Source organism: Calonectris borealis, chromosome 1 (genome assembly GCF_964195595.1).
Source record: "Calonectris borealis chromosome 1, bCalBor7.hap1.2, whole genome shotgun sequence".
Taxonomy (NCBI): Eukaryota; Metazoa; Chordata; class Aves; order Procellariiformes; family Procellariidae; genus Calonectris; species Calonectris borealis.
The window spans coordinates 34,191,927-34,218,869 of NC_134312.1; the positions used below are offsets into that span (position 1 = coordinate 34,191,927).

General features: G+C 40.7%; 1 protein-coding gene across 1 annotated transcript in view; it reads left to right on the plus strand.

Annotated features, from left to right (window-relative positions):
• TMEM117 (transmembrane protein 117) overlaps positions 1–26,943 on the plus strand; it is a 237,693-nt gene that overhangs the window by 185,535 nt on the left and 25,215 nt on the right. Inside the window, exon 7 of the mRNA XM_075148206.1 lies at positions 9,266–9,425. Within this exon, the coding sequence (XP_075004307.1) occupies positions 9,266–9,425 (160 nt within the window). The remainder of the gene's footprint in view (positions 1–9,265; positions 9,426–26,943) is intronic.

Genomic DNA, 26,943 nt, shown 5'->3' on the forward strand with positions numbered 1-26,943 from the left:
ATTACATGAAACATAGTAAAATGTTTCCTCTGTGCATTAACATAAATGTAATTTCAGACTTTATACAAATCTTTGTGCAAAAAGCCCAAATAGCTCTGGAATCATACTGATACAGTCTAATAAAATTGCAACTGTCGGAGTCAAAGGATAGAAGTAAAGCAAGGTTTGTGGGAGCGGTAATATCCTTTCTTTGACAAACTGATATAACTGGAAAAAATGAACTGGTGCTGTTTACATTCACAAAAATGTTTTTCATTTTTCTAAGTAAAATGAATGTATAAAAATGCAGAATAAACAATTCCAGTTTTGCCAAACTCAGAGCATCCTTTATACTGTGTGGTGTCCAGTTTCTTCATCTCACCAGGCAGAACGACGACAAGCATAGACTAGAAGACTTAACTGGGAATGCAAGGTTCTCAAAATGTGCAGTATCTGCTATTGATAAGCATTTATGAGCCAGTCCCAACAAAGAGTTCCCTTTGCTGTTCCCTATTTCAACCAGAGTATTTCAGAACTTGCAATTTCAGAACAGATGTTTCGGAACTGGCAGTGAGTGACAAATACTGAATTACTTACCTATTACTTCCTACTGTAGGATAGAAGTCAGAAATACACTATTGTGATGGCAAGTTTTTTAAAGAGATAATGCAATTCAAAGTTTGAATTAAAAAACATTTTCTCCTAATTGATATTTAACTTCAGATAATTAAGTCTTTTTGATGGTAATCTACATTAATATACTTTCTCTCACTTATGTATGCCTGCGGAGCATGCCATGGAAGGTGTGGCGCTCTGAAATAATACTACTGGCAGTAGTAGTATTCCGTACCTCTGCCACATATTTGTCCCCATCAGGGGAACTAGCACCGTATTTTAACAAAAGAAATCCGGTGTAATTAATTTTCCAAATGCATGTGACTTCTTCTAGGGTGTGTCTGTATTAGCAGTTCACTTCAGTAGCACACTTCTGAAGTGGATCTCCCAGTCATCTCCCACCTGCCCTTTCGATCACAGCATGGATTGATCTTGGGGTGCACAAGTGGGATTTCTTCTGGGTGCAACTGAAGTGGAAGCTGCTCTCTGGGATCTCACCTAGCAAGCTGCAGTTATGGACGGGTGCTCAGTTCAGCCCACAAGACGCAGACACTGTGAATACGGGGTCCCCAGCACCAACGGTGTCACTCTGTGGCACTGCCCTACCCCGTTACACTGCAGTAGCTGCTGATAAAGGCCGCGCTCTCGAGTCCCCGCTTTCTCTCCGTTCAGAGCACTGTCCCACCTGGGCAGAAGAGCAGTGGCCAGCTGGAGGCTTGAATCCGTGCCGCTCCAGAGAACCCAGATGCTTTTCACCAGTACAGCATCTGCCCCTTACACTTGCCTAAGTGTAGAAGTGGTGCTGACACCAAGCAATAGGCAGACTAAATTTTTTATTTTAAATGGGTTTAGAGTTGCTATTTTTGACAGATTTAATAACGGAACCCTTCTTAATTAAAACACCCTTCTTAATTAAAACAAGTGAAATAAAAAGTGTTGGCATTTGCATATGAACATCTGCAGTAGCATTGTTCTTTATAGTTATTGTACACTGTGGGATGGTATGTTTGGCCAGTGCTGATTCTGGGATTAAAAATTATGGAGAGTATTTAACGTGATGGATGATCTTTCTTTCCTGAGGATTGGAAAGCTTTTCTAAATATCAGGAGCAGTAAAATTTGTTCCTCCCTTTCTGTATCTATTTTCACAGGGTGTTTTTAACTATTTTGGCTCATTAATGAAAAATGGACATTATAAACCATTGCAAATGAAAACATAAATAGTAATTTATAAAACATTGATTAGAATTGCATTTCTGTTTCCTACAGCACCATCTGAAGCCGAAACTTTTGATGAATGCTGATTAAATGCTAAGTGGTTTTATTTAGAGTTTGAATATACCTCGATTATATGCTAGTTAATTTTCTTTGTTTAGTAAATTCACATATAAATTATATATTTTATCAAGTATATATGCTCATTTCCTTAATGAACAATAATAGGAATACAGATTTTATGATCTCGATTCTTTATTCTTGTGTCCCAAATGTACGTAGTATTAAGGAACACCTGGAATGCTTATTAGTGATGTTTAACAGTTTTTAAATAACCTGGCTTAGTGGCAATTATGTGTGAAAGCGTGATGAAAAGTTCTCAAAATACTATGTCATAGAAATCTAAGAGCTACTTTTGACTAAGCACAGTTAGGATTTTTTCTCGAAAAGGTGTCGTCAAAGGGCAAGATACTGCTTTTTGCCTCTTGGAAAAGGCAAAAGGAAGATGAGGAAAATAGCCAAAGTTTGTCTTTCATCTCTTCAGTCGATCTTAGCAGAACTCCTGCTATCTGATCATCAAAGCTGTAGCTTCATAAAAGATTTGGCAGAGGGTCATGCAAGACAAGAAAATTCTAAATAGCTCTAAACATGAGCAGCTCAAAGTTGCTGACAAATTGAAGGTAATATTATCTTCCCCTTATGTATGGTTGTGCAAAGAATTGTATCTGATATTTGAGCAGTGAAAAACTTCACTTTTACTATGTGACGGTTTGAGAAATGAGGTCCCATCACAGACCAGAATTTGTTTTCAGTACACTTTGTCCTGCTGATTTAGACATGAAAAATCAGGAGACTCAGACTGGAAACAGTTCTTGTTTCCAACATTAAATGTTTTGTGAACTTGTATACATTTCTTAGCTTGTCTTTATCTTTGCAGGGACAAATTCTGTTTTGTTCAGTTTTCAACTCAGTATAGGCAAATAACACAGGCTGTTTCCTGAAGATGTGGCTGGATGGAGTCAAAGATACTTCTGGCATAGGTCTGGAGGGGATGTGCTATGGTTTTGTGGTACTGCATTGGGGCTGCAAGAGGATGAGTCAGGGCCTCATGGACTCTGCCTAGGGAATTCCTGATGTGGGCAGTAGGACACGCAAAACAGCAGAAGAGGGTGTCTCCAAGCAGCCAGGACTTAAGATCACTGCAGTAAATTGCGTCTTCTTTCAGCCAAGACTTCTGAGAACATCAGCAACTTCATGGTTGGCATACTGATTTAATGAAGCAGCACGGGCAAGCCAGCCTTCCAGTTTGAACTGCCTTTGTCATGGCCCATAATGTTACTGAGCGATTAGAATATGTGCATTTGCGTGGGCGGTTTACAGATATAGCCAGGAGAACCTTTTACCAGGAGGGCTGGTGGCAATGCTGTTATTTTGGAATTAAAACAAAACTAAATGATGTGGCCTTCCCTCCCCCTGAAATAAAGCCAGAAAGCCTTAGGTTTGCATCAACATTTGACATCGGTTGTAGCAGATTGCAAAGCATGGGTATTCCCTTCCTCTCCCTTCCTGGCTTAGTCTCTCACAGCTCTTCCTCCAGAGCCCAACTTTGTGTTTCAGAGAAGTCCATCTGCTGCTCTGGCACACAGTGCTCTCTCAAGGCAAGGACTGCACAGGCATGGGATGGCGCTGGTGGCATTTCAGATGGCAGTGGTGAGATTTCCCTTTGGGCAGACAGACTGCAAAGCCCGGTATGGCAGGCAGTCTGCACACTAAGCTGCACAGGCTCAACTCTGACGTTCCCTGCCACACTCTTCAAAAAGGAGTTTCCAAATTGCTGGCTTCTGATGGGTGAAGGTCTTTATTTCTTGCTGGTTATGGATCTAGAGAATTATTGATGTGTCTGCATGCAGTTACACATTTAGAGAACAACAATTGCATTGCAGATCCCAGAAATAAGTGGCTTTTTCTTTTCTCCACAGACAAATTTGGGCTCATCCCATTCATAAAGAACTTGCAGTTCATAAGCTCAGGATTGTGCAGGTGCAAGACAAAGGGAGAAGAGTTACGGACCGGTGAGCCAGGACAAGGACAATGTCTGCAGTAAGATGAGAGCACTGGCAAAACAGCACTGTAAGGGAGTCTGCAGAGTCTTGAGAGTCTTCAGTGTCAGACTGAGCTTACAAAACTCCTTTGGGAGTTAACTTGTAAACACAGTTATGTCCAGCATGCAGTGTGGCAGCTCCTGCTCCTCATATCCCAGGAAGCTGAGTATCTCAGGTCGTTCCTACCAGTTCGAAATGGAAAGAAGCCAGGCTTGCTTGGAGGCAGTGGGAAAAGTCACCTTTACTTTTGCCACTGTTGAGTGATGTCACCCATGAAGTAGCCCAGACTGTAGGAATGGAAATGTCTACTGGGGAAAGATTCTGGCAAAGAATCCTACAAAAAAATTTAGGTCCTTACAGCACTGGGTGGATTACTCACTCTACTGGGTTTTGTGTTTTTTGCTTTCTTTCACTGAACATTTAGGATTTATCTTAGACTTCTGGAAGAGCTTTTTAGGAAATCCTCCCTATCCTCAACATTTTGGAGTGGATGAAGGCAGGTAGCCCTGGCACTTTAACTTTAGAGTATTGTCTGCTGAAGAAGGGCATAGCTCTGCTCACCCAAACACACGCTACTCTCATTTTATTTTCTAGGGAATGGGTTGGCCCCAACTGGCCCTATTTTGCTTCTGTACTTTTCCTTGCTCTGATGTTGCATTGGCTTTGTGTCCTTGGTGTTTGTGTCCAGGTTATTTTTTTCATTACACTTTGTAAGTATGTCTTGTTTATTTAATGTAACTGATTTAAATTTTCTCAGTTCTTGTTCATGCTTTGGCCACAGCTGTGCCAGAGTGTGGCATGCAGGGCATCTGGGCACTGGGACACCAGCAGAGAAATTTCTCAGAAAGCCCCATGAGGAGAGCTTTTCTCAGAGGGTGAGGGAAGAGCACTAGCAAGGGAGGGATGGTGAAGAGCTACTTTCCTTTACAACAGGATTTTTATTTGAAGAATCAGTGGGAAAGTCCAGCCTGATCTCTGGTCATCATGTACCAAATGACAGCTCAGGCATTGTATACAAGGGGGAGAGAGACAGAAAGTCTGGGGAGAATTTTTTTGTGATTTTTGAAAGAGCAAGAGGTGTTTAAGAGAAGAGTGTGATATTTCCAGCCCAACAGGCAGAAATAGGGCTGAGATAATATGCATGTGTGGGCAATGTAGGTATGTGTGGACTCTCACAGTGAAATGAAGCCCACTGTTTCCAGTGACAGTCCTGTTAGCAGAGTTCCTTCTTTAGCAGAAGCTATGCAGTGCACTGCATGCCGGCTTAATGTGCACAGGGTTTAGGAAGCCTGTATCTAGGTGAACAAATGAAGTCTGTCATCTCATAGCAAAGCAGCCCAGTGCAAGCTCCATGAACATGCTGTGAAATTTATGGGCATATAAAAAAAAAAAAATATGGACTGATATTCCCCAGATGCAGCAGGGAATATGCAGCACTGCCGACAGTGCAGGTCAGTACCTGTATACTGGACTGCTCCGAATCAAAGATGCCCTGTTTTCTAAATATTTCATGCAAACCTGTTATCCACCAGGGTCTGCATTATGCTGCAGTGACAGCCTTTTTCTATTCACATAACTATGACCTCCACTGAGCAAACAGAAGATTCATATGTGACCAGCATCTCAGACTTTTGCAAAGTTCAAGAGATCACACGGAGCAAAGCTGTGGATGACACCTGTGATGGGAGTGTGTGACTGGTGTCATAACACACCAGCTCTGAATTTCCCCACCTCTAAGTGCTTTCCAAACAACTTGTCTAGGGTTGGGTTGTCCAGACTTCAGAGGATGATGGCTATGTTCTTGAACACTAGGACGGCAGTGTGGGGACATTGTAGGTAAATTAATGCCATGCACTTGGCATAGTTTGTTGAAGATGGTCCATTGCATGTGGATGGTCTGTGCTTACTACTGATTGTAGTAATGTAGAGAAAAATGAGGTGTCATGGCATTTCTGCATGATAGAGACTGCAAGGTTGAGGTTATGACCCTGTCTGCCATGAGGGATTGTCTGCAGCCACTGCCAATGACAAAAACCTGCTCAAGCTTCTGGCCGATGTTGTGCATAACCTCTCATAGTGTATAATATGCTGGGTGATAGATGCTAAGTGGTTGATCAGCTTGGTCAAAGCCTATGGCCCAAGAAAGTGCTGTTGTGGGAAGGTACAGAAGCTGAAGACATCTGGTTTGGCCCTTGCTAAGTGTGTGAGGACAAAATTAATGTTCTGTTGGCAAATGAGGGCCAGCAGTGTGGGTTCAGTTTGGCATGAGTGACTTGGTTTGATAAACTCAGGACCAAACTCAGTCCTGGCTATCAAAGATTATAGAGATACAATCTAAAAAATTACCTGCTTCTTGAGAGGTTCCTGGCAGTAAAAAGTTCCTCTCTTCAAGCTTTCCCTCAGTTTGATGTAGAACTGGGGGTTTTAGATCATCACTGGCAGCAATAAGCACAGTACTGAGTTTTCTGGACCTACCTAATAATTTTAACTTTTCAGTATGCAATTGGCCTGGACAGTGTTTTTTTGCAGACTTTTTAAAAAAATTTTATTCTTCATAGCAGCCTTGTATCTTGAAGACTAGGCACTAGGTTGTAAAATGTGTGTTATTGTAGCTGAATAGGTGCCCAGGGCACATAATCATTCAATACAAGAAGCTAGAATTAGAAGTGAAATATTAAAGTGTATTTCCTCTGTGAAGTAGAGAAAGAAATTGCATTTCTTAACATCTGGTACAGAGAAGAGTCAACCCTCTCTTGCCTTTCCCCTCATAGCCCTTCTGTGAGCAGAAGACGGAGAGGTCCTGCCAGCAATGCTGTGAATAGTTTTATGGCGTAGCTCCTTCTCAGTAATGTGCATTGCAGAATAAAGGACAAACTACACTGCAGAATAAAGGCCTAAATATTGCAGGGTGGCTCACATTGGGTCATCTGATACCAGTTATGTCAAGTTAAACGAAATCCTCAGCTGCTTCTCTTAATCCCCAGGACACTGGGGCAATGCTGTACTTTCACAAGAAGTGAACTGAACTCTAACCCAGACAAACTCAGTTTATAATAACTCCAAAAGCATGTCTTGAATATCTTGCTCTGTTCCAGTGTCATAGATCAAAAATACAACTGAATGCTAATTATGCTGTTTAATGCAACCATTTCAAAAGTCTATTTCTAACCTTTTCTATTGTTTTCACATTTTCTTATTCTATTAGCAGCCCATTTTCTGCTCCCCTCCCTATTTGACATTTCAGAATGAATAACGAAGCAGTTTTTTAAGTGCATATGCATCTCCTCAAGGAAATCAGGGCTTGAGCACACACATTGGTATTTGCATGCATGCCAATGAAGCGTACATAAAAATGTCTGCCTTTGCTTGCATACGTGCCAAAGTCTGACCTTCCATGCTTTGAACTCTTGCTCCAAAATGCAAATGTATAATTCAAAAGGACCAAAGCAGAATAGTGTTGAGCATAACTTCTGGGTACATGGTTCCCATGGCAAACTATGCAGACTTGAATTACATTTCTAAATTGTCCGTGCACCACATGTGGGTTCCTCAGCATGAGGACGAGGAAAATCAGTGCGCCCAATGGCCAGGGCACTCTGCACCGGCCAGCAGAGAAGCACTGAGGACTGTGTTCTTTCTGGAGAACTTCTCAGCTAAAGTGAGAACATTTACCTTCATGTGAATGTCAGATATGAAGGCGAAATATTGGGAAAAACCTCCTTTGTGGGTCTCAAGAGACTATATGCATGAGAGAAGCACCATAATGAATCGCCTTTCTGAAGTAAGCCATTCTGGGTATGTGCCAAAGTGGAGCCTGTAGAAAAGTCCATCAGGTTCAGGTACTGACAGGTGAGATGGTAGCTAAACAAATGTTTTGGGGATAAGCAGGCTTGAATATTGCTTAGGTCTAATTAAGTCTAATATGCCTCATTCCTTTCTTTCTGGCCCAGATGCTGGTAATACACTCAAGGGATACTGTTATGGTGCCAACCACAGCGTTGAATATAGCTGAATTTATTTATTAAGAATAAAAATAAATGTTCAAAGATAAAGGTGGTAGCAATCAAATCATTTTGTGTCTCATCATATTGTGAAGAAACGCAGCCCATCATGCCACAGCAGAATGATGTTTAGAAGACCAAATCTGTACACTACTGCTTATGCGCATATTTGTTTTCCCTTCCTACACACACACAGCCAAGGCTGATGTATAAAAAGAAATGCCTACAGACCGGTGGCCTGTGACTATTGGTGTACAGATTTTTCTTTTGCTCTTCTGAGCATTTGTCCCATTTGGAAGTGTCATGGGAAATATTCTTCACATCGTTTAACAGCCCTTGGTAGCTGAAGAAAATGAAACTTTATTGCTGTAGAAAAAACTCTACCCTGTCACAATTCTTTAGCTGTGTGCATGCATTCAGATGTTTATATGCCCCTATTATAGCACAGATTTACTGAGAGCTATGGCTACCTGGAGAAGCCTTGCTCCCCCCCAGATTACCAGCTAAAGTTGCCTGCTTCCACAGGACCAGGAGTTCAATCAGTCATCGCTGCCAACTCTGAAGGATATCACCAAAGTGCTGCTGGAAATGATGCAGAGCTATTTTGAAGGAATAGCTTAGAAAGATATTTTCTTGAATACCATATTGCAAAATTGTATTAGCCAAATGTGTCTTCTGGATTTCTCATAGCATTCATATGTAGGCTTTATTACTTGTAATTCACTCTTCACTGACTTCTCAGAAATGCCATAAGATGTGTTGAAAACTTGTACAAAGGACATCTTAGGAGACACAAAGCAAAATCTTTCTACAACCACCAGAATTTACTAAAGACTAATTTAGTGCAGTGAAAATTTCTTTCATACAGATGTGTTTCTGTATAAAAATTAGACTTCACAGTTAGTGTCCTATAGCTCCTACAGCTGAGAAAAGACTTTTCAAAGATTCTAATGTCTTTGGTGCCTTCGAATATGTTCTCTGAAATTGTTCATTTGAATTTGGACTAGATCGTACAGTCCTTGGTACATTGTTGTAGTTCTTTCTTATTTTACTTAATTGGTTTGCATCTTCAGTGAAAAATATGGAATGAAGAACAAAAGTGATACACTCCAGCCTAATTTTGCAACATGCTTAGTACTAGCTACTAAATTTCTTTTTACTAAGGATACAGCTGACTGCTTTCCTATTTTGAATTAAATTATTTTTTTCTACACTTAATTCTCTTCAATCTCTTTTGAGCAGCAGAAAAGTACTGATAAAGCGCTAGTTGACCATTAGAAGACAAATAAAATAGAATGATGCATTTTCATTACTATCGTATTCTCTCTGAACTATTTTTTTTTTCCCCTTGCAGGACGGTTCTGTTTACTCTGACCTCTGTAGTTGTACTTGTCATCACTACTGACTGGATCAGCTGGGACAAGCTGAATCGCGGATTTCTGCCAAGTGATGAGGTCTCAAGAGCCTTCTTGGCTTCTTTCATCTTGGTGTTTGACCTTCTTATTGTCATGCAGGTACACTCTCCTAATGTTTCATTCAAGCTGCTGAGGCTGCCTAGTCACTCTATTTCCTCTAGAGCAAATGGTGTTTAGCTAAGTCTACATAAAGGTAAATAAATGTTTAGTCTGCAATCGCTTTTAGTAGAGGCATTTTGTAACACCATTCTCAGTGACTTTGCAAAAAGCCTGCTGGGCTTTTATTGTGAAAATATTGCTAATTTCTCTTCTTAGACTACCGGGTAAGAACTGCATGACTTTCCAAATTAGAAGGTGTTTTCTGCAAAAATGATATCAGAAAAAGGAACGGAAGGTAGTTGTTTTGTAACTTCAAAGCTTCTGTTAGGAAGATGAGAGAAATTCGGACAAACAAGAAAGAAATGCTTCCATATTTCAAGCATTTTCAATATTAGGTATACACACGTTATAGCATTTTAATACGTGAAATTTAGTATTTGTTATTAAGATTCCGCTTTCCACTTTCACATGAAGATTTCTTTACTTCGATGACATGTCCTTATACTGTAATGTCTTCTGCCAGCAAGGTTAACTGGGGAGATGATTCCCTGTAATCTGCCTGATGTCTGCTCCTTTGAATCTAGCTGTTAAGAAAGGAATCTGGGTCACAAGTATGTGGCCAAAAACCTCCTTCATGTGATGCTGTGCTCTACCCTTTGCATTTGTCTGTGGTTTCAGCCTTGTGTGAATAACTTACCCAATGCTCTGTGAAGAATTAGGTCATTTGGGCTCAGGCAAGGAAAAGGAGCCTGAGTGACTTTTGCTATTAGTCCTAGACATGTTAAACTGTTGAACTGAAGTTTAGCAAAGAATTTGAGACGAATTTGAGATGGGTCCTTTCTCTCTAACTAACTAACTTTGCTAGCAAAAACCGTTTCTGAGACTCTTAGTTCCCTTTAATGAGATATCTATTGCTTGAGTAATTATCATAAAGGTGACGCTGTGGTGACACTCAGAATTTATCCTAGTACTGCTGTACTAGGACATTAAAGCTGCATAAAGTCCTATAGTTCAGTTTTATATTCCAATGTCCACAACTGTTCAGTGCTGACTGCGGTTCATGGTTAGAACAAGGAGGATAAGAAAGAGAATACTGTTTTTCTAGTAAGATTTCCGATGCTTTCTTTTCTCTCCCTTTGCATTTTACATTTTGTTTGCTGTTTCAAAAATATTCAAGAGAATGTATAATAAATTATTGTACTTCACAGGGCTGTAATGAAAGTGTGAATGAAAATACAGAATGTATCAAGCTATACTGAATTTGATATTGTATGCAGGGTAGAGAAACAGAGTTGTCTTCATACCAAATAATTATTAAATCATCCTTTCAACTTTGAAAAATGAAGTTCCAGTACTTTGACCTTGGAGTTGCTGAATATAGGAAAGAATTTTGAAACAGCCTGTCCCAAGTACTATTTCATATTTTTACAACACAAAGCAAGAGGCTCTTTTTAATTGCATTTTTGACTGATGTTTGTGTTATTTATTTATTTAAAGTTATTTGGACTGTGCAACTAAGTTGGCATGTTTTATTTACGGTGTAGTTCTAACATCATTGCATTGCTACCGCAATAAAGTCAAGTTGAGACAGCAAGGTATTAAATCACAAGTGAAGACCATCAGGATCATGATCCTTTGACTGAAGTATGCTTTAGAATTACATGTTTCTAGAAATTCTTTTTAATAGTGTTGTCTGTTTCACAGATTTTTTTTCTAACTCAACAACCTTTAGCAACAAATTGGTAAAATTAGAAAAAAAGAAAAAAAACACTTAGTGTTAAGCAATTTCTGTTTAAGGCTGATGCTAAGTAAGAGCACAGATGAAGTCTCATCTCATTTTTGAGCACAGGCATTTTCTGTCCCTCTGAATGGTAGCATTAATACTGTGTTTAGCAGCAAGAGAAAACCAATTGAGTTTGGAAACCCATCCTCAATGCTGTGAAAAATAATCACATAATTGTAAAGGATGGCTTTGCCTTCTTAGTATTATTATAATTTAATGTTTATCTAAGCCCTATGTAGAGCATAAGAAAGAAATAAAGGACTGAGCGGTCCCTGCCCTGAAAAGCTGCCTTTTTTCAGTTAGACATAACCCAGGCAGACATGTGAAGAAGAGAACACAGACAGCTGAACCTTATACAGACAGTTATACATGAGTGATGCTAAAGGGTACATGCACTTTTTAGCTTTGGTTTCCATCCTGCAACAAACCCTGGCTGCCTCCCAGCCCCACTCTCCTTTTAGTGTGCAAAGGCTCCTCCAGTCCGAGCGATTCCCCAAATATGCAGGGGATGGGTCAGGGGGAAAAGCACAGGTGAGAGACAGAGTAGAAGATAGAGACTGGTGTCTGAAAGGTAAATGTGAACGTTATGGCCACAAAAATATCAAGACAATCTGAGAAAACAGATCATGGAGAAGGTTGCAGGACTACAACAAGATCTCATGGATAGTGTGGCTGGCTTCTGGCTCAGGCTGTGTTCCTACTTCTTCTGCCAACCTCGCTGTGACACATCACCACGTCCACCCTCCGTGGAGTGAAGAAAAGGGACCCTCAGTGCCTGTTTTAGATGGCTGCTATGTATACATCTCCACCTGATTTTAATCACTGTGTCTTTATAGTCAATGGGGAGATGGAGATACAGTTGGGGTGCTTTTAAACATTTACAGTAGGATGAGATGTAGCAAGCCCTAAAGGTGCACATTTCTCTCCACGGAAAATAAACAGACCCAACATGATGAGCTGAGAGGAACCATCCCTTAAGCCAGACTCAAAAGAAACGTTATGAGGGTGGCATGGCTCGAGTCCAGAGCTGCAGCTCTGCAGGAATCCTGCTCAGCTATTTCCACAGCTGGTCAAAGGGCCAAAGTAGCATTTCTCTGCTAGTGTTTTATCAATGAGGCGTCTTTAGAGCATGTCTGACTCTTGTAGGCAGGGTGATCTCCTTCTCCCACTGCTGCCTGGCCACAGTTTGAAAGGAATTTAAGTTTCACTGAGTCTAGGACAGCGTATCAGAGACAATACCTATTTTAGGCTGTTTGACAGGCAGCACAGAGGTCTCTATTCCAGTCCCGGTTGTCAGGACATTTTATCCAATGTAAATACAAACACTGATTTTTTGAAATACAGAGATTGCGTATTTTTTCACTGAAAAACAACAGATCAAATTCAGTCCAATGCAGGTGAACATTAGTTCATTTTAAAGAATCTGTGCTTGCTTATAGTAAGAAAGTAAAAACTATACAAGTTTGTTATTTTTTCCACAGTATGGAAGTGATGAAGTTAGTAATTTTCACAATGTGTTTAATTATGCCTGCCCTGATAATTGAGATGGCAAGATGCCAATATATGTATATTTCTGGCACCTATAGCTGTACATGGGCATTATTATATTTTTAGCCTTAGTTTCAGACTAAGTGCAAGACCACACATATTAAAGCTGGGATATGTAGTAATGCTTATTATCATGTAATGGAACTTTTTACTATTTTAATGAAAAATTCACATATTTAGTTCTTTTTCTCAAAGATATAATGGAAAAGCCATTAATTAAAGGAGTGAATATGAAAAATGAAATTATAATCCCACATTCCGAATACCTCTATTTGAACAAGTAGACAGTAACTCATGCAGTAGCCTATATACTGGGGTTGTTGGGGTTTTTTTGGTGTCATGCTCTTCGTGACTTTGCTAATGCGTAGGAGCCTCTAGTGGCTGGATTATTAAACCTCATGTGTCTGGGAGAGACGAATTGTTTCATCTCTGTAGTGTCTTTTGTGACCGTTTGCAGGTTTCTCCAGACTTCTGAAAGACCGTGGAGTATTTCAGCATCACTGTGGATTTACACGCTGTAGCTACCTTGCTGAGCACTTTGCAACTCCCATGGTGTAAATTCTTGCAACTCTTATGACTTACTGCAACTTTTTGTCTGACAGTACAATCAGATACAATGTCTGAGTGATTTAAAAGCTACCTGAAAATAGTATTTGATTCCAAAAGGAGAATTTATTCTTCAATAAACTGAAAAAATTCTGTAGCAGCTAGTGGAATAAACAGAAGCCAGGAAGTGCTTATGTCTAAGATTCTTTGAGAAAGGTCTTGTATGTGAATCTTTAATCAAACTAGCAAAATAATCCCATTAATACCAAATGGGAATACTCTTATAAATAAAGATAATAGAATTTTGTCCTTCTGGGTAACTTGAAAGAAATGAAGGTCAAAGAGAGTTAGATAATTAACAACATTCCTTATGCCTAGTGCTGGATCTCTGCTTATGTAGATATTAGGATATCAGCAGACAGATTTTTTTTTAATAATAACCATTTTTCAAATGTATTTTTTATAATATTTTTGTATGTAAATTGCGTTGACGTGTAATTGTAGATCACTCCTTGCTAATGCAGTTGAAAATCAACATACTTAATGGGTGGCCTGTCACTTCTTTTTTTTGTTTTGTTTTCTGCAGAATATCTGGTCTTCTGTCTTCAGTGGAGTTTTAATAAGAGAATTAGTTAACAGATTGAAGAAAATCTGTATTTAGGCTCTCCTGTGTTTTTTCTTCTAGTTCTTCGTAATTCCCTGGAAAAAAAGTAGTAAATTTAGCCACTCTCTAATGTTAGTTACGTTTTGTATATGTCGTTGTTAAACACTAACATAGAAATGTTATCAGCAAAATGGAACAGACTCTGGTCTTGTTAACAAATACATAAAGTGGGGACAGTTCCATTTATTTTCAGTTTTACACTGATGGAGAGGCTGTTTTGATTAAAATCTAGTACGATGTGTGAGCACATTAAAAAACACCACCCACAACATCAAGTGCATAGAAGAAGGTATAATTTGCCTGAATAGTTAAACATAGAGTAGAAATACGGTCTTGTCCACACAAAGTGGGTAAAGACTCGATTTTTAGAGGTTGGTTTGGTTTTTTAGAAAATCTATTTAACTTTGCAAATGTAATTTGATTGTGACTTTTAACTGGATTTACACTCAGTAATTTGATAGAATTAATTTACATGTATACAAACCAGAGGAGAATTCTGATTTACACTTTAAGCAGAATACACAGGTATAGTAGTTTTCCTTTGAAATAGATAAGCAAGAAAAGATTTTGTGTTCATAGACAAAGCAGGATATACAAAATAATTTGTCATTCCTGTCAGAGTAGATCCTTTCAGCTGTACATTTGATTCAAGAGTGGTATATAAATTTTTTTGTTTCCTAACAAGCAACAGCAAAAAGTACTGATGTATAGTTTGTTCTTGAGGAAGTTACCAAACTTTGAATGAAAATGTCTGTCTAAAAACCTCTCATTCAGCACAACAACTTCTGAAGCAGCGAGCACTTGAATGTCAGGGTACTTTCCATCATACCTTTGCTGGGTTTTGTAACATTTGAAAACACGATAATAAAGTACAAGTCAAAACCCGTGAGAAACATCTGTATTAGTGAAGTTAGCAAACAATTTTTGCATCACCTCTGACATTCAGGATTTCTGTATGTGAGGGGTTACTATGTTTTTTTATTCATGTACTACTTGCCCTTTCAAGATGGGAACCTAGCCATAAAGGCAGGTGACCAGTGACAGATTTTTCAGAGGAGTCAGGATAGATGGGAATTCACCTTCAATAAAACTGGTGGCAGATCCAGCTCCATTACTGGTGTCCCCAGCCATTACCATATGGTAAGGTTTTACAGGAGGAGCCATATAGCCTGAACTACTTTTTTCAGATATTATGTGGAGGGTTTCATTCCGCTCAGAGTACATTGCTCTTCACTAGCAGATTTTAGACATGCCTGTCAAACAGCATTACAAAAATGGGTAAGCATTTTGAATGCATGCTTGTACTCAGCTAATTGTGCAATGTTTGCCAAAGAACCCTACCGTGAGGGCTGGCTCTGCAGTACTGTACCTCCCATGGCCTGCAGATCTCTGAAGGAGAAGGGGACAAGTTCAAGTGAGGTAACTTTGGGAGAAACCTTTCTGTAGCAAGTAATAGATTTTCCTTCCTGCAAAGTCTCTCACGTAGGAAAGACTTTCCCCTCCTCTTTTGTCCTTTCTACATCCTCATCCTTCCATGGATCGTGGAAATGTTCCTTATTAGCACTGTTGTAAAACACTCAAAAATAATCCTGAAAAATAAAAGTGAATTAGAAGGACTAGAAGGGAATAACTCTTGATCTACAGCTTCGCTTTATTTGTACTTACTACGAATTCAAGTGACAGACCTAAGTACATTCCTAAACACCGTTTAATGAACAAAATTATAATGTTTCTCATGCCATTATTAGCACCATGGCATTTCTTTCTAGTGGGTCAGACACAGGTCTTTCTTGCCTATCCTAGAATTATTCCTTTTCTTGAATCTGCCTCCACCGCTGCTACTCATGGATTTATATCTGCATTGAATTTCTCAGTCCCAAAGTGCTTTGTTTTATTTCCCTGAGAGTCACTGGTTTGAGGGGTATTAAGTCTTTCTCCTTTCTGTTTTGAAAACAGAACAGTAGCTCTCCTGAGCTCCACTTTCACCCATCCCATGAGACATCTGTTTTCTCTTAGCTCTCCTGTATCTTCTGTCTGTGACTGGTATCAAGGGAGTGGGTTATTTCCTGGCTATCGTGTTCTGAGAGGAACAAGTTAGTGTGGCCCCAGAAATGGCCCGTTTGACAGCTCAGGAACAAGCAGCTAGAAGTGGAGTCAGCGTCCCACAGAATGAAATGTCCCTGTCCCGCTCCTGGCAGGGAAATGAGGCTCCGGCGAACGGACCCTCCACACCTCCTTCACGTTGTTGTTTTCTGTGGACAAGGCAAAGAGAATGGAAATGTACTATATTTATAGATCAGAGAATAAAATAATGCGTTTGAAAGCCACTGCTTTTATTTTGAAAGGAAACACCTTTTGAGTTTGATGGAGTTGTATGTAGTGTTTATGTAAAAGGGTGATGAGGGGGGAAAAGTACAGCATTGTTATTTAATTAAAACCCAGAAGTTTCTGTTGAAATATTTTCAAGATCCAGCTGGATGTATAAATTCCTTTTGAAAATCACTGAAACGTTCCTTTGCCCCCTTGCCAGAACCCACTATAAAGTATAGTTTATTTCTTCAATTCTTTCAGTTACTTTGGGACTAAGAAAATGATAAGCAAATTAATTTTCCCCTGAGAAAAGGTGGGTGTATCTTGTCCCTTATTGCACATTATATACCCTACCTTTTTAATGAGCTGTCTGGTTTACATTGCAGTCTTTTCATTCCATTCTTGTCTAGTTTGACAACTGGCACCATCATTTTATGCTGTGGATTTTGTGAAACAAGACATGTAAGTACAGTATTTTTAAGTACATTTCGTCCTTTACACTAGTTGAGGATGGTTAAATCTTAGTTGGATGCATTATACTTGTCTCAGGCATTATAGATTCAACTCCAGGGTTTGCTTCAGCTGCTGTAACTTGGTGTATTTCTGCTGACCTGAATCCTATTGTGCCAATTTATACTGGCTGAGGGCTGGGCCCTTTTTTTAGCTCTGTGACTCAGTTCCTCATTTGCTGAAAAGGAACAACTGTAGTTCTTTTCTTTCACTGGTTGTCTGATTGTCTGCTTAGCCCCTAAGGTGCTCAGAGAAGGATGCTGTCTGACTTGGTACAGCTTCTAGCATAATCAGGCACCAGCCCCAGCTGGAGCCTCTTGGCTCTGCGGTGACTACGCACAAAATGAATTAGCTGAAAAGCTTCTCATTTGTCACAGTCGTTGCCTTTTACCCTGACAATGGGCACGTGCCGTACATGTGATACTGAGGCCCTTCTTTTGCAGTGCAGGTATTTGCCTGACATAATAAAGCAGTTCTCCAAAAGCAGACCTAGCATTTTCACACACTGCCCCCTGAAACCACCATATCCAGCCCAAATGCACAAAACCCGTGGAATTCTAGGAACAAGAAAAGGTGGAAATTGTTTGCAAGTCTTTCACAGGACTATTTTCATCTTTAGTTGCAAGGAGAGTCTTTTCACAGGTTCTGCTATAATCAGTGTGTGATAGGCTTTGTTGTTGTGGGATGTATGTCTGATGAGCGTTGCATTGCTTAAGATTATATTGCAGTGATATATGTTGATATAACAGTAATGGTGACATTCAGATAATTTCAACTCTCCACAGCAATGCTCTGGAATATATTATTTGATTGTAGAAATCTGCTTTGTAATGAGCATTGTTACACAGGTTTTTATCTAAAAATGAAAAATCTGAGATGAGATTGAACTGTTTCAGCTGTTTTCTAAGTGATAGAATTGCATGCAATTTGTAAATGCAACCACGTGAGTTAAAAAAAGAAAGGTAAACCTCAGTTTGCCATCACTAGATAGAGTGTTGCCTTAAGACAAGTTTTATGCCTCTCCGTATGTTACATTTAGCTACATGCATACTGGATTTACAGGACTTAGTGACAGGTCGTACCTGAGCATACAGGTCCACCTAGCAACAATACTGAGTTCAAGTAAGGAGAAGGAGCAAAACCAGCTTGATTGCTCTTAATCAAACCTTAGAGGGGAACAGAAACAAGAATATGTGTGATATTGTTGGTCTAACTGCATTATTTCTGCAAAGCTGATTGAAGGCAGTTGTTTATACTTCCTTGGAGAGTTTGAAGCCTGTTATGAGACATTAACAAAAAGACATGCTTACTTTTATTGCCTTTGAGTTCTTCTAAGATGCTATAAAGCTGCTGCTTTTCCTTGTATAACAAAAGGGACATACGTAGTTAATCACTGAGTGTCTTGAGATACTGAGTACATCAGATATTTTTGCATATGTTAGAATCAGACTTTACTGAACCCATCAATAAGTAATTCATTCTCATATGTATAGAGAAGAGGAAGTATTCCCTAGTGCTTTTAGTGACTTGAAATTATAGTTGCAATGGTTTCTGATTTTGAACTAACATTTAATTAGTCAGCTGAATTGTGTTTGGTGTCATGTCCCTGTGGGTCATAGGTGTTGTGTAAGTGTGGCCTTAAGTCAACCAGGCTTCTAGTCTCCTACAGGTCAGAAGCTAGAAAGTTTCTCTTTTCTGGAATCTGACCATGTTTGCCTGCGCGTCCTGTAATGCTCATTAGGGAGAGAAGATTCCCCAGAATAACACTTACCAGATCTGACAGATAGATTGGGGACCAGCATTGCATGACACAGTGTGAATCTGTGTTTCCCACTGGAGCAGCGAAGCAACTAAATCAACATGCCTATAGAGTCTCCCAAATAGTCTCAGTAGTGCACTGCAGCTGACTTTGGACTGTACTATGTCTCGGCTGGTCCCCAAATAATTACCCTCTTCTCTATCCCTTCCTAGTACCTAGATAGTATTTGCAATAGCAACATAATTTTTCATTAAGATTCCTTAGAGCCCTGCATGAGCCAACAGGTGCTGTAGGTGCATTAACACATTGTCGCTGTTGTTGAAATGGTACGAACAAAGACAAAAAATGATGTTAATCAAACTGAGAAGGAGCTATATTTTTCACCTCCCTCCCCCAACACTTGTTCGATCGCTGCAGTAGCCGGTAATGCTGAACTTGTCTTGATACCTTTGATGCCAGAACGACACAGCCTCAGGTAGTATGTGGTGAGTACAGCTGGCTCTGTATACCTTCGCCTCCCACTTCGTTAGGAGGGAGGGCAGCCGCAGGCGTGGAGGGGACTATCCATTATCAACCAATGCAAGGTGGAGCTGTCAGGGCCTCTGAACTTGGTTACACCAGGCACTGAATCCATTTCTCCCTGGATGAAGATAGGCGAGTTAAAGAGCCACTTTCAGGACGGGCTCTGAGCAGGGCAGTCCGTGTCCTAAGGCAGCAGGGTGCTGGGGGCCATTTGAAGCACTCACGGGGGCTGTAAGGGAGAGAGGGGCCTGGGCCCCGCAGCCGCAGGTCCACGCCTGGCCAGCTCCAGCTTGAAGCAGCCATTTGCAAGCAGTTCCCTGTCTCTGAAGAAAGACCGTGACGGTAGCCGGCTGGTCCTGCCATGCAGGGTAGCATGGCAGCGGGGAGAAGGACTTGAAACTGGCTTGATCCCCTGAAATCCTCTCCCTCCATCCAGCAACGCTGTACGGTGCACCAGTGGCACAGAGGTAGGCACAGAGCGAAGGCAGATGCTGGTGGTGGAGCCCCACTCCCGGGATGAAGTACTCACGTGGTTTCAGTCACCCAAACCTGGCAGGGCTGCTTCTCTGCTGCAGCCAGCCAAATTTGGCTTGCACCTTCAAGAAGTTTGGATTCTGTCCAGGCCAACTCTGTTTCCATCTCTTCTTCAACAATGGTAGAAGCCTATGGAGCACTGCGTTTCTCAGTGCATTTATGGCTTGCACCCCCGCTAGCATTAGTTTCGTGATACAGTAATCCAGAAGACTGCACTGTAGCTGTTCTGGCTGGTACTGGTCATTTTGGGCTGTGATTTTATTTCATCTTTCAGGAGAGACATTGTAGCTCTTCCTTTCGTACAAAACCAGCTGCGATTTCACTTTCCGTCAGTTCTCAGTGAGCTCTGCTATGATGTTGTTTCCCACATCAGGTACCACACAAGGAATTAAATGATGGAAATTTGTGGCTAGGTAATCCATTTTATCGCCTGTAGATGAAAATGAGAAAACAGTGTACATCTCTTTCTAACGTATCTCACTATGGATTTAAAGATATAATCCTATAATCCTTCTTGGATAGCTGTTTGCTTTTAGTTTCTCTCAGGTGGTCCTTGGGCTTGACTATATACAATGATGTGCAGCATGCATTAGGTTTATAATGAAATTTCATTCCACTTCAGAACTGCATGCTCAAAGTGGAGAAACAAACAATCCTCAACAGCAGCAGCGATCCCATGTGCAGCACACGATCTATTTAGGAGTAGATGGCAGAAAAGAAGTGATTAAGTGATCTGCTTTATCAGACAGACAGAGTTAGAAGAAGCCAAAGGGACTGTTGTCCCATCTCAAGTCCGCAAATGTACTTTTTGATGGCCCTGATTCGGCCTGGTTTCTGCAGGCTGTGTGTCGGAGAAGGCTGCTCAGACTGCCCAGACTGCGCCGCGTAGCATTTCTGAAGGCAGCCTGCTGGGTGCTGCACCAGCCGCCTGCGGCTGCCGCCTCCCAGGAGAGAGCTGCAGCGTATTCTCTTGGCTGCAGGTTGGTACTTTTGTCCTGTCCTTAAGTTGCGAAGCAACAGCTACATCTTCTGAATGAATGTTAAATACCCGTGGGGATGTTTCTGGCATCTGGGCCAAACAATTACTGCGCTAACCTAAATTATACAAACTCCTACTACCCCTCCAGGTCAGGCTGCAAAGATTTGCATATCTGGACAAAGTGTTCCAAATACAAGGGATGAGAGAAAGAAAAGCATCACATAAACAAGCCTAATATCAGAAATGGGTAGATGATGATTTAAGCAACGCAAATACAGTTACACTAAAAAATGGTGTTAAAAATGAGACAACACTGCTGAGGCTGCAGAGTCATACGTTCAGAAGTTAGGAGATGCCAGAATTAAGGTCATCGGTATAAACTTTTCACCCCTATTGTGTATATGCATTATGATACAATCTTTAATTATCTATTCACATCCCATTTTTCCACAGGACCTCTGTCTCACTTGCTGCACTGGATGAATGGTGTTCACTTAATGAGGAGCTATTCAATATTTTGGTTTACCCTTTCTGTGCAGCGTGTGGCCCCAGGCCTCACTTTCTGCACACTATTGAAACCTTGATATGAAGATGAAATCATTCATTTCCTCGTGGGCTTTTTTATGACACTCATCACTCCACTTCCTAAGGGCTTTTCAAGCATTAATGTATTTATCTTCACAATAGCCTTCACAATAGGAGTATTATTGTCCATTATCGTCCACATTTTATACTGAGGCACAAAGAAATTAAAGTCAAAGGGTCCCTAATTTGAGATGTCTGAGGACATTATTATGAAAATTTATATATTACCCATCTTTTAGCTGAGTGGTTACCTAATTGGGGGGGGGAGGATCTAGCATAGTATTTCATTAGGAGCGGACAGAGACGCATATTTCCTTGATGTAATCTTATATATTATTATACCGACAGTCCTATTTCCCTTGTAGAATTCAAACGGTTGTAAAAGCAGTTTCTTTGCTTGTTTTGAGTGATGGCTGTAACTGTGTCATATATTTAGCTCCATAAAAAAGACTGGTTACTTTTTACGCTGATCTTAAAGGAGTACAGGGCAGTTCTATCTAGGTAGTGCTATGCACTACTGGACTCTTGATATCCCTACGGATATTTTGTCAGCCCTTTCTCTTCTCCCGAGTGGCGATATACCCAGGTCCGGCTCTCACTGATTTCAATACCAGCCATGGGCATTTGTCCCTTGAACAAATCTAAGCTTAGATGGGATGTGGAGGCAATCACACAGAAAAAAAGAATGGCAAACAATTTATAACTGCTTGGGAATAGTTTTAGAAATTCACTTAGTATCTCACAGAGTTATTATGGCAGAGTTCAGTTCCTCCTGGCAGCAGTGACCCCCGTAACAAGAGGTAAATGTTTTCACATCTGCTGCTGTCTCTTGCATTTACACCCTTCTTCCCACACCCCTTCCAGCTCGTGCAGCAGATGCAGAGTGCAGAACTACAGGGGCCTTTGTCACTATATATTCCCACCTCACAATCACAAGTTAGATCCTCTTTAATGGAAAAGGGTCATGTCCTCTGGAACAGCGTGTGATCATGTAACTAAGTAAGGATTGCACCATGCATACACACACGGTACAGATGACCTTAGCCTGACATCTCCTAGTTCACGTCTTCACCATTGAAACCTCCAGACAGTTCCCTTAATGCAGGACTTTCTGTCTACATACATCCTTTAGTTTTTACAAAAAGATAGCAACCTCAAAAATCAAAAGTCTGCCATATGAATCCGATGTGTCTTATCAGGGTAATGGAACTGTAAGCTCCCCTGCGTGGATGTTTGCCATGTGAGCTACCTGCTAATAGCAGCGTGTGTTTTTTCTTCCGATAAGCCACTTCAGAAGGAAAAGGAGACACATACTTTGCCTCTGGGCTTCACATCTGCTTGTGGACAGCCAAGAGTGGTGATAACTGGAGTCCTGGTGACCAGTCCAAACTCCAGAGCCAGAGGCACTGAGACTTTCTGACCATTCCCCAAACTTGGCTTTTTCCTTCCTGTCACTTCCGAACCCTCTCTCCCTGTCTCCCTCTCTGCCCCCACCCTGGGTCCTCCTCATCCCTGGTTCTGTGACATATCCCATTACTTTTATCCAATTCCAGTTTTCAATCTTTGAGTCTCTCATTTCTAGTCTCCACATCCAGTGAATCCTAATCATTCACCCCAAGCCTGCTGTCCAAATCAAAATCTCTCCTTTTCTCCCTTCCCTCTCTCCCGAGGTCAGTCCCTTTTCCTTAGCCAGCCAGTCCCATCCCCACCATCCTTTCTAACACTCCACCCTCTTGCCCCGATTTAAGTTTCTCCCCTCCTCCCGCTCCTTTTGTGTAGCCTATTCCGATTTTCCTATCAAACCTTTCTCTCTCTGCTCTCATTCCCCTTCACAGCATGGCCCAGGTGGACACAGCCTTCATTTAACCGTGTGGCTGCACACAGATATGCCAAGCCTTCTGCTCGGCCTCTTAGAGAGGGCTGGTGGGGAGGGAGGAGGACAGGGCTCGGGCCACTGCGTTCCTGCTAGACTCAGACCCGGAGCCGGGAGCCCTCCTGCCACCATCTTCCCTCAGCTCCAGGTGCCTGGCTCCATCTGCACGCAGAGTACTCGGGATCAGTAATTACAGGAAAGCTGGCTCTCCGTCCCTCAGCTGCTGTGCGGGGCCAGCTCAGCCCCTCTTCGAGAGCAGCTCAGAGTCCTGCCAGCAGCAGCAATGGGGGTGGGAGGCAAAGGGGGAACGGAGGATGCGCTCGCTCTCTTCTGAGAGCGGCAGTTTCATGGTCTGATGAGAGCTGAGAGACACTTTGGCACACTGAGTGATGCACAGTTTGTGAAGATACTTGTTTCTGAACCTTTAGCTAAATTCTTGCAAGTATGAAAATTATTGACTTTTCAAACGTACCTTAAACTCTTCCAGTTTGGGGCAGATATTCACAGGGAAGTAAAAGGCACATCTCTGACACAAAGTTACTCCCTTGCTAAACTGTACGTCTCTACTTCAAAGCATGAGGCATTTCTACAAAGCAAAGCAGCTTATTTTCCCTTTGGTCTCGCTCTCAGAAGTGTCTGAATGTGTTTCAATGCTAGTTGAAAATGTCAAAACCCTAAAACAGAAACATAGAACCAAACAGAAAAAAAAACAGCCTGAGGCAGACACCTGGCATGGGCTACGCTCAACCCGAGCAGTTAGATTTGGAAAAGTTATAAGCAAATGAAATCAATTGTACAGAGGCACACTTGAACGGTAAGCAGCAGTGCTGTGATTTCTGTCTGTGCTATATGGCACCTGCCGCAGTGGTAACTGGGTGCCCTTGTGGTATGGGTTGTATGAATTCCTCTAGTGCCATTTCAATGGCAAAATAAACCCAAAAAGGCTCTCTTCTCATAGTGCAAACAGTTTGTTGCATTTCTTTCTTTTGCATTTACAAAACTACACCTAAGGACTGAGAAGGGCAAAAGTCACCAGGGTTTCCCATACAGCGTTTTGTCGCTCTGTCGCTCTGTGGTCAGGAGGGGTCCGGAAGGAAGAGCAGCCTCTGCCCCCTTCACCTGCTGAATTTCAGATCGCCAGAGGTGAGGCTCTTCCCAGCTGTACAGGACTGTCCTCCAGCATCCTGGCTCCATTTTTAGCCTTCACTCAGACAGTGGCTCCAACTTGACACAACTGTATTAATTTGCAGGCAAAATGCCTAGTTCATACTGGTGATGCTCAAAGTCTCAGCAGAGTTGTTAAATAGCCACTTCCATGTAATCATTTCTCAACCATTTTCATACTCATTTTTATAGCAATAATACTCTTGCTTTTCCTTTACATAGCACATGTAAGTATAAGCAACTTCGAACACTAAAAAGATCTGAAAAATAAAGTTTTCATTCCCCATACAGAGCTGTCAATAAATTTCCACAGTGTCCCCCAATGCAAATATACACAGTTATGATGTTTCTGCTATAAAGAATGCCTCAGTGAGTATTGCTGAAGGGACTACCTGTCAAGACAATATTATCCATTAAATGCAATTATTTACTCTATCAATTACCAGTATTTTTAGTTTATAAGACACAGATTGCTATTGGAAATACAGAAAAGTAGAGAGAGTCTTAAAAGATAATAGTTAAACTACAGATTCCCTTGGGGATGGGATAACGATGTCTGTATAGTCACACAGAACCATACTGGCATACAGGATAGATGGGCCTCCAGGTTGTATAAGAAAATTAAATAAAATTATTAATATATTTTATGGGGAAGGTATAGATTTGTCTAACATTAAAGTCAGAATGAGAACATGAACTCAGTTTTCCTTAGTGATCTAGTTCTAAAAGGTAAGACATTCTGGTAGAAATCCTTGTGCAGAATCATACTCATAAACAGAGAAATTCAGAGATCAGATATGTGATTGGTAATTGACTTTATGTCACGGAAATCAGTGAAAACTTTTGGTGTTGTTTTCAGGGAATTAGAATGTTGTCATTAGTGCCAATGAAGTAGCAATTCTTGAATTACTCTGTTTTCTGTTTCGCGGGGCTTTGCTTTTTTTTATTAACATATGGATCTCCATGTATCTAGTAAGGATTCATAGAAAACAATTAAGTCTTTAGAATTAGGTGTGAGGCAGTATATACTGGAACTGTATATGTTTATCAAGAAGGAAATAGTACTGCTTGCTTCTTAAAGGTTGCTACAAAATATACAAGAGTGACATGAGTGATATTATCCTTGTATTTTGATTCAGTATTTAAAGCAAGAAGTTTGGCAGCTGACAGCAGGAAAACTCAGAGGAGAAGTTGGGAAATGCAGATAAAATGAGAGGGGGAAAAGTCATGAACATTTTAGGAAGGAGCAGTTAATTCCTACCTCTTTCATGAACTTGTTATTTTGAGTTTCTTATGAAAGGTTTGGTCATTCTAAGTAATTGTTAAGGAGTAGTTGGTACTTTGATCAACCTTTATATTGGTCAAGTTTTCAAGAAGACAGGGAAAAGTTATGACAAGCTTTTTGTCCTCACGATTTGTGGATCCCCCATGCTGTGTTACTATAGGAGCTTCTAATCTTCCACAACCCTCACCTGAGCCATAATTAAAAAGATTTTTGTTCTGGTCAGTGTTTTTTGTAGCCCAGATCAGGGGAGTCTGTCTTTTGTGAATATCTGTGATTTGCAGTGGAAAGACTATGAGATGGAGCTCTCCGATCCTTTCAGCATCTACAAGGTCTAGCAGGGTCTTTGCCTAAGTACATTAGCAAATGTTATTTTATTAATAACTCAGCTTTTGAATTTTTGCTTGTAGAAGCCAGTGAAATTGCTTTTAGGCCAGACCAGAACATTTGGCCAACCTCTGCTCTCAGGCATGCTGATGCAGACCAATAGCCCAGTAGTCTTTAATTCCTAAATGGTACATTGCTGTAATAATAACCTGTGGTGTGGCTCTAAATTGCTTTCCTGCATTATACCTCTCCACCTCTGATTATAGATTCTTTGAAATTGCAGTAATACTTATTATAATCTGGTTCCCTCTTATTTCTTTCACACTTGCATGCTTTGCAGCCATGCTTTGTACATGCAAACTGGATAAACCTCAGTAAAAATGTACTGAGTCTGAGGAGACATGAAAGCAATAGTCTCTGTTTTCTTTTAAAAACATGGCAGCAAGCATATCGCGCTCTGAGCTCTAACTGCATTTACATATTTAACAGCAGTAGTGCCTGGCCGATAGTCATCACATGGTAGGTAGCACTGCTACAGACCGGCACAGCCCTAAATGTATTTTGTAGTGCATTTCTCATATACCTAAACTGCTAGATTTAAGTGTGCGGGTTTTATCTATTGATATTTTGGTAAATGTAGGTTGCCCAGGACCCTCTGATGTATAATTATATGTTTGAATGAGCACAGCAACTTCACGAGCAGATATTTGTTCTGTAGACATGCTAGGAGAATTATAATTGATGCCTTTTTTATCACTGAATGAAAAAAGATAAAAGTGCTACTATAAACTGGAAGTTGAAATAAATTATGTAAAATACATAATTCACATAATGACTGTCCCTTTATAAATGTTCGTATTCAGTAACCATATCATTTGGGATAATTCCTCCTTGAGGAATGCTGTGAAGGAACAGCTCATTCATTATCTTGACTTGGTGAATTGCTCGAAAACAGCTCCTCTGATGAGAAAATTGATTTTGCATTTCTTTAAACAATTGAAAATAATGCATGAATTCTATATTTTCCTGTCCAGAAAGTTTCAGTAAGTGTCTGCATTATATGGCTTTGACTAGTTAAACTGGAACACATGCATCTACCTCTCCTCTACATGCATATACACATGCAGAACTT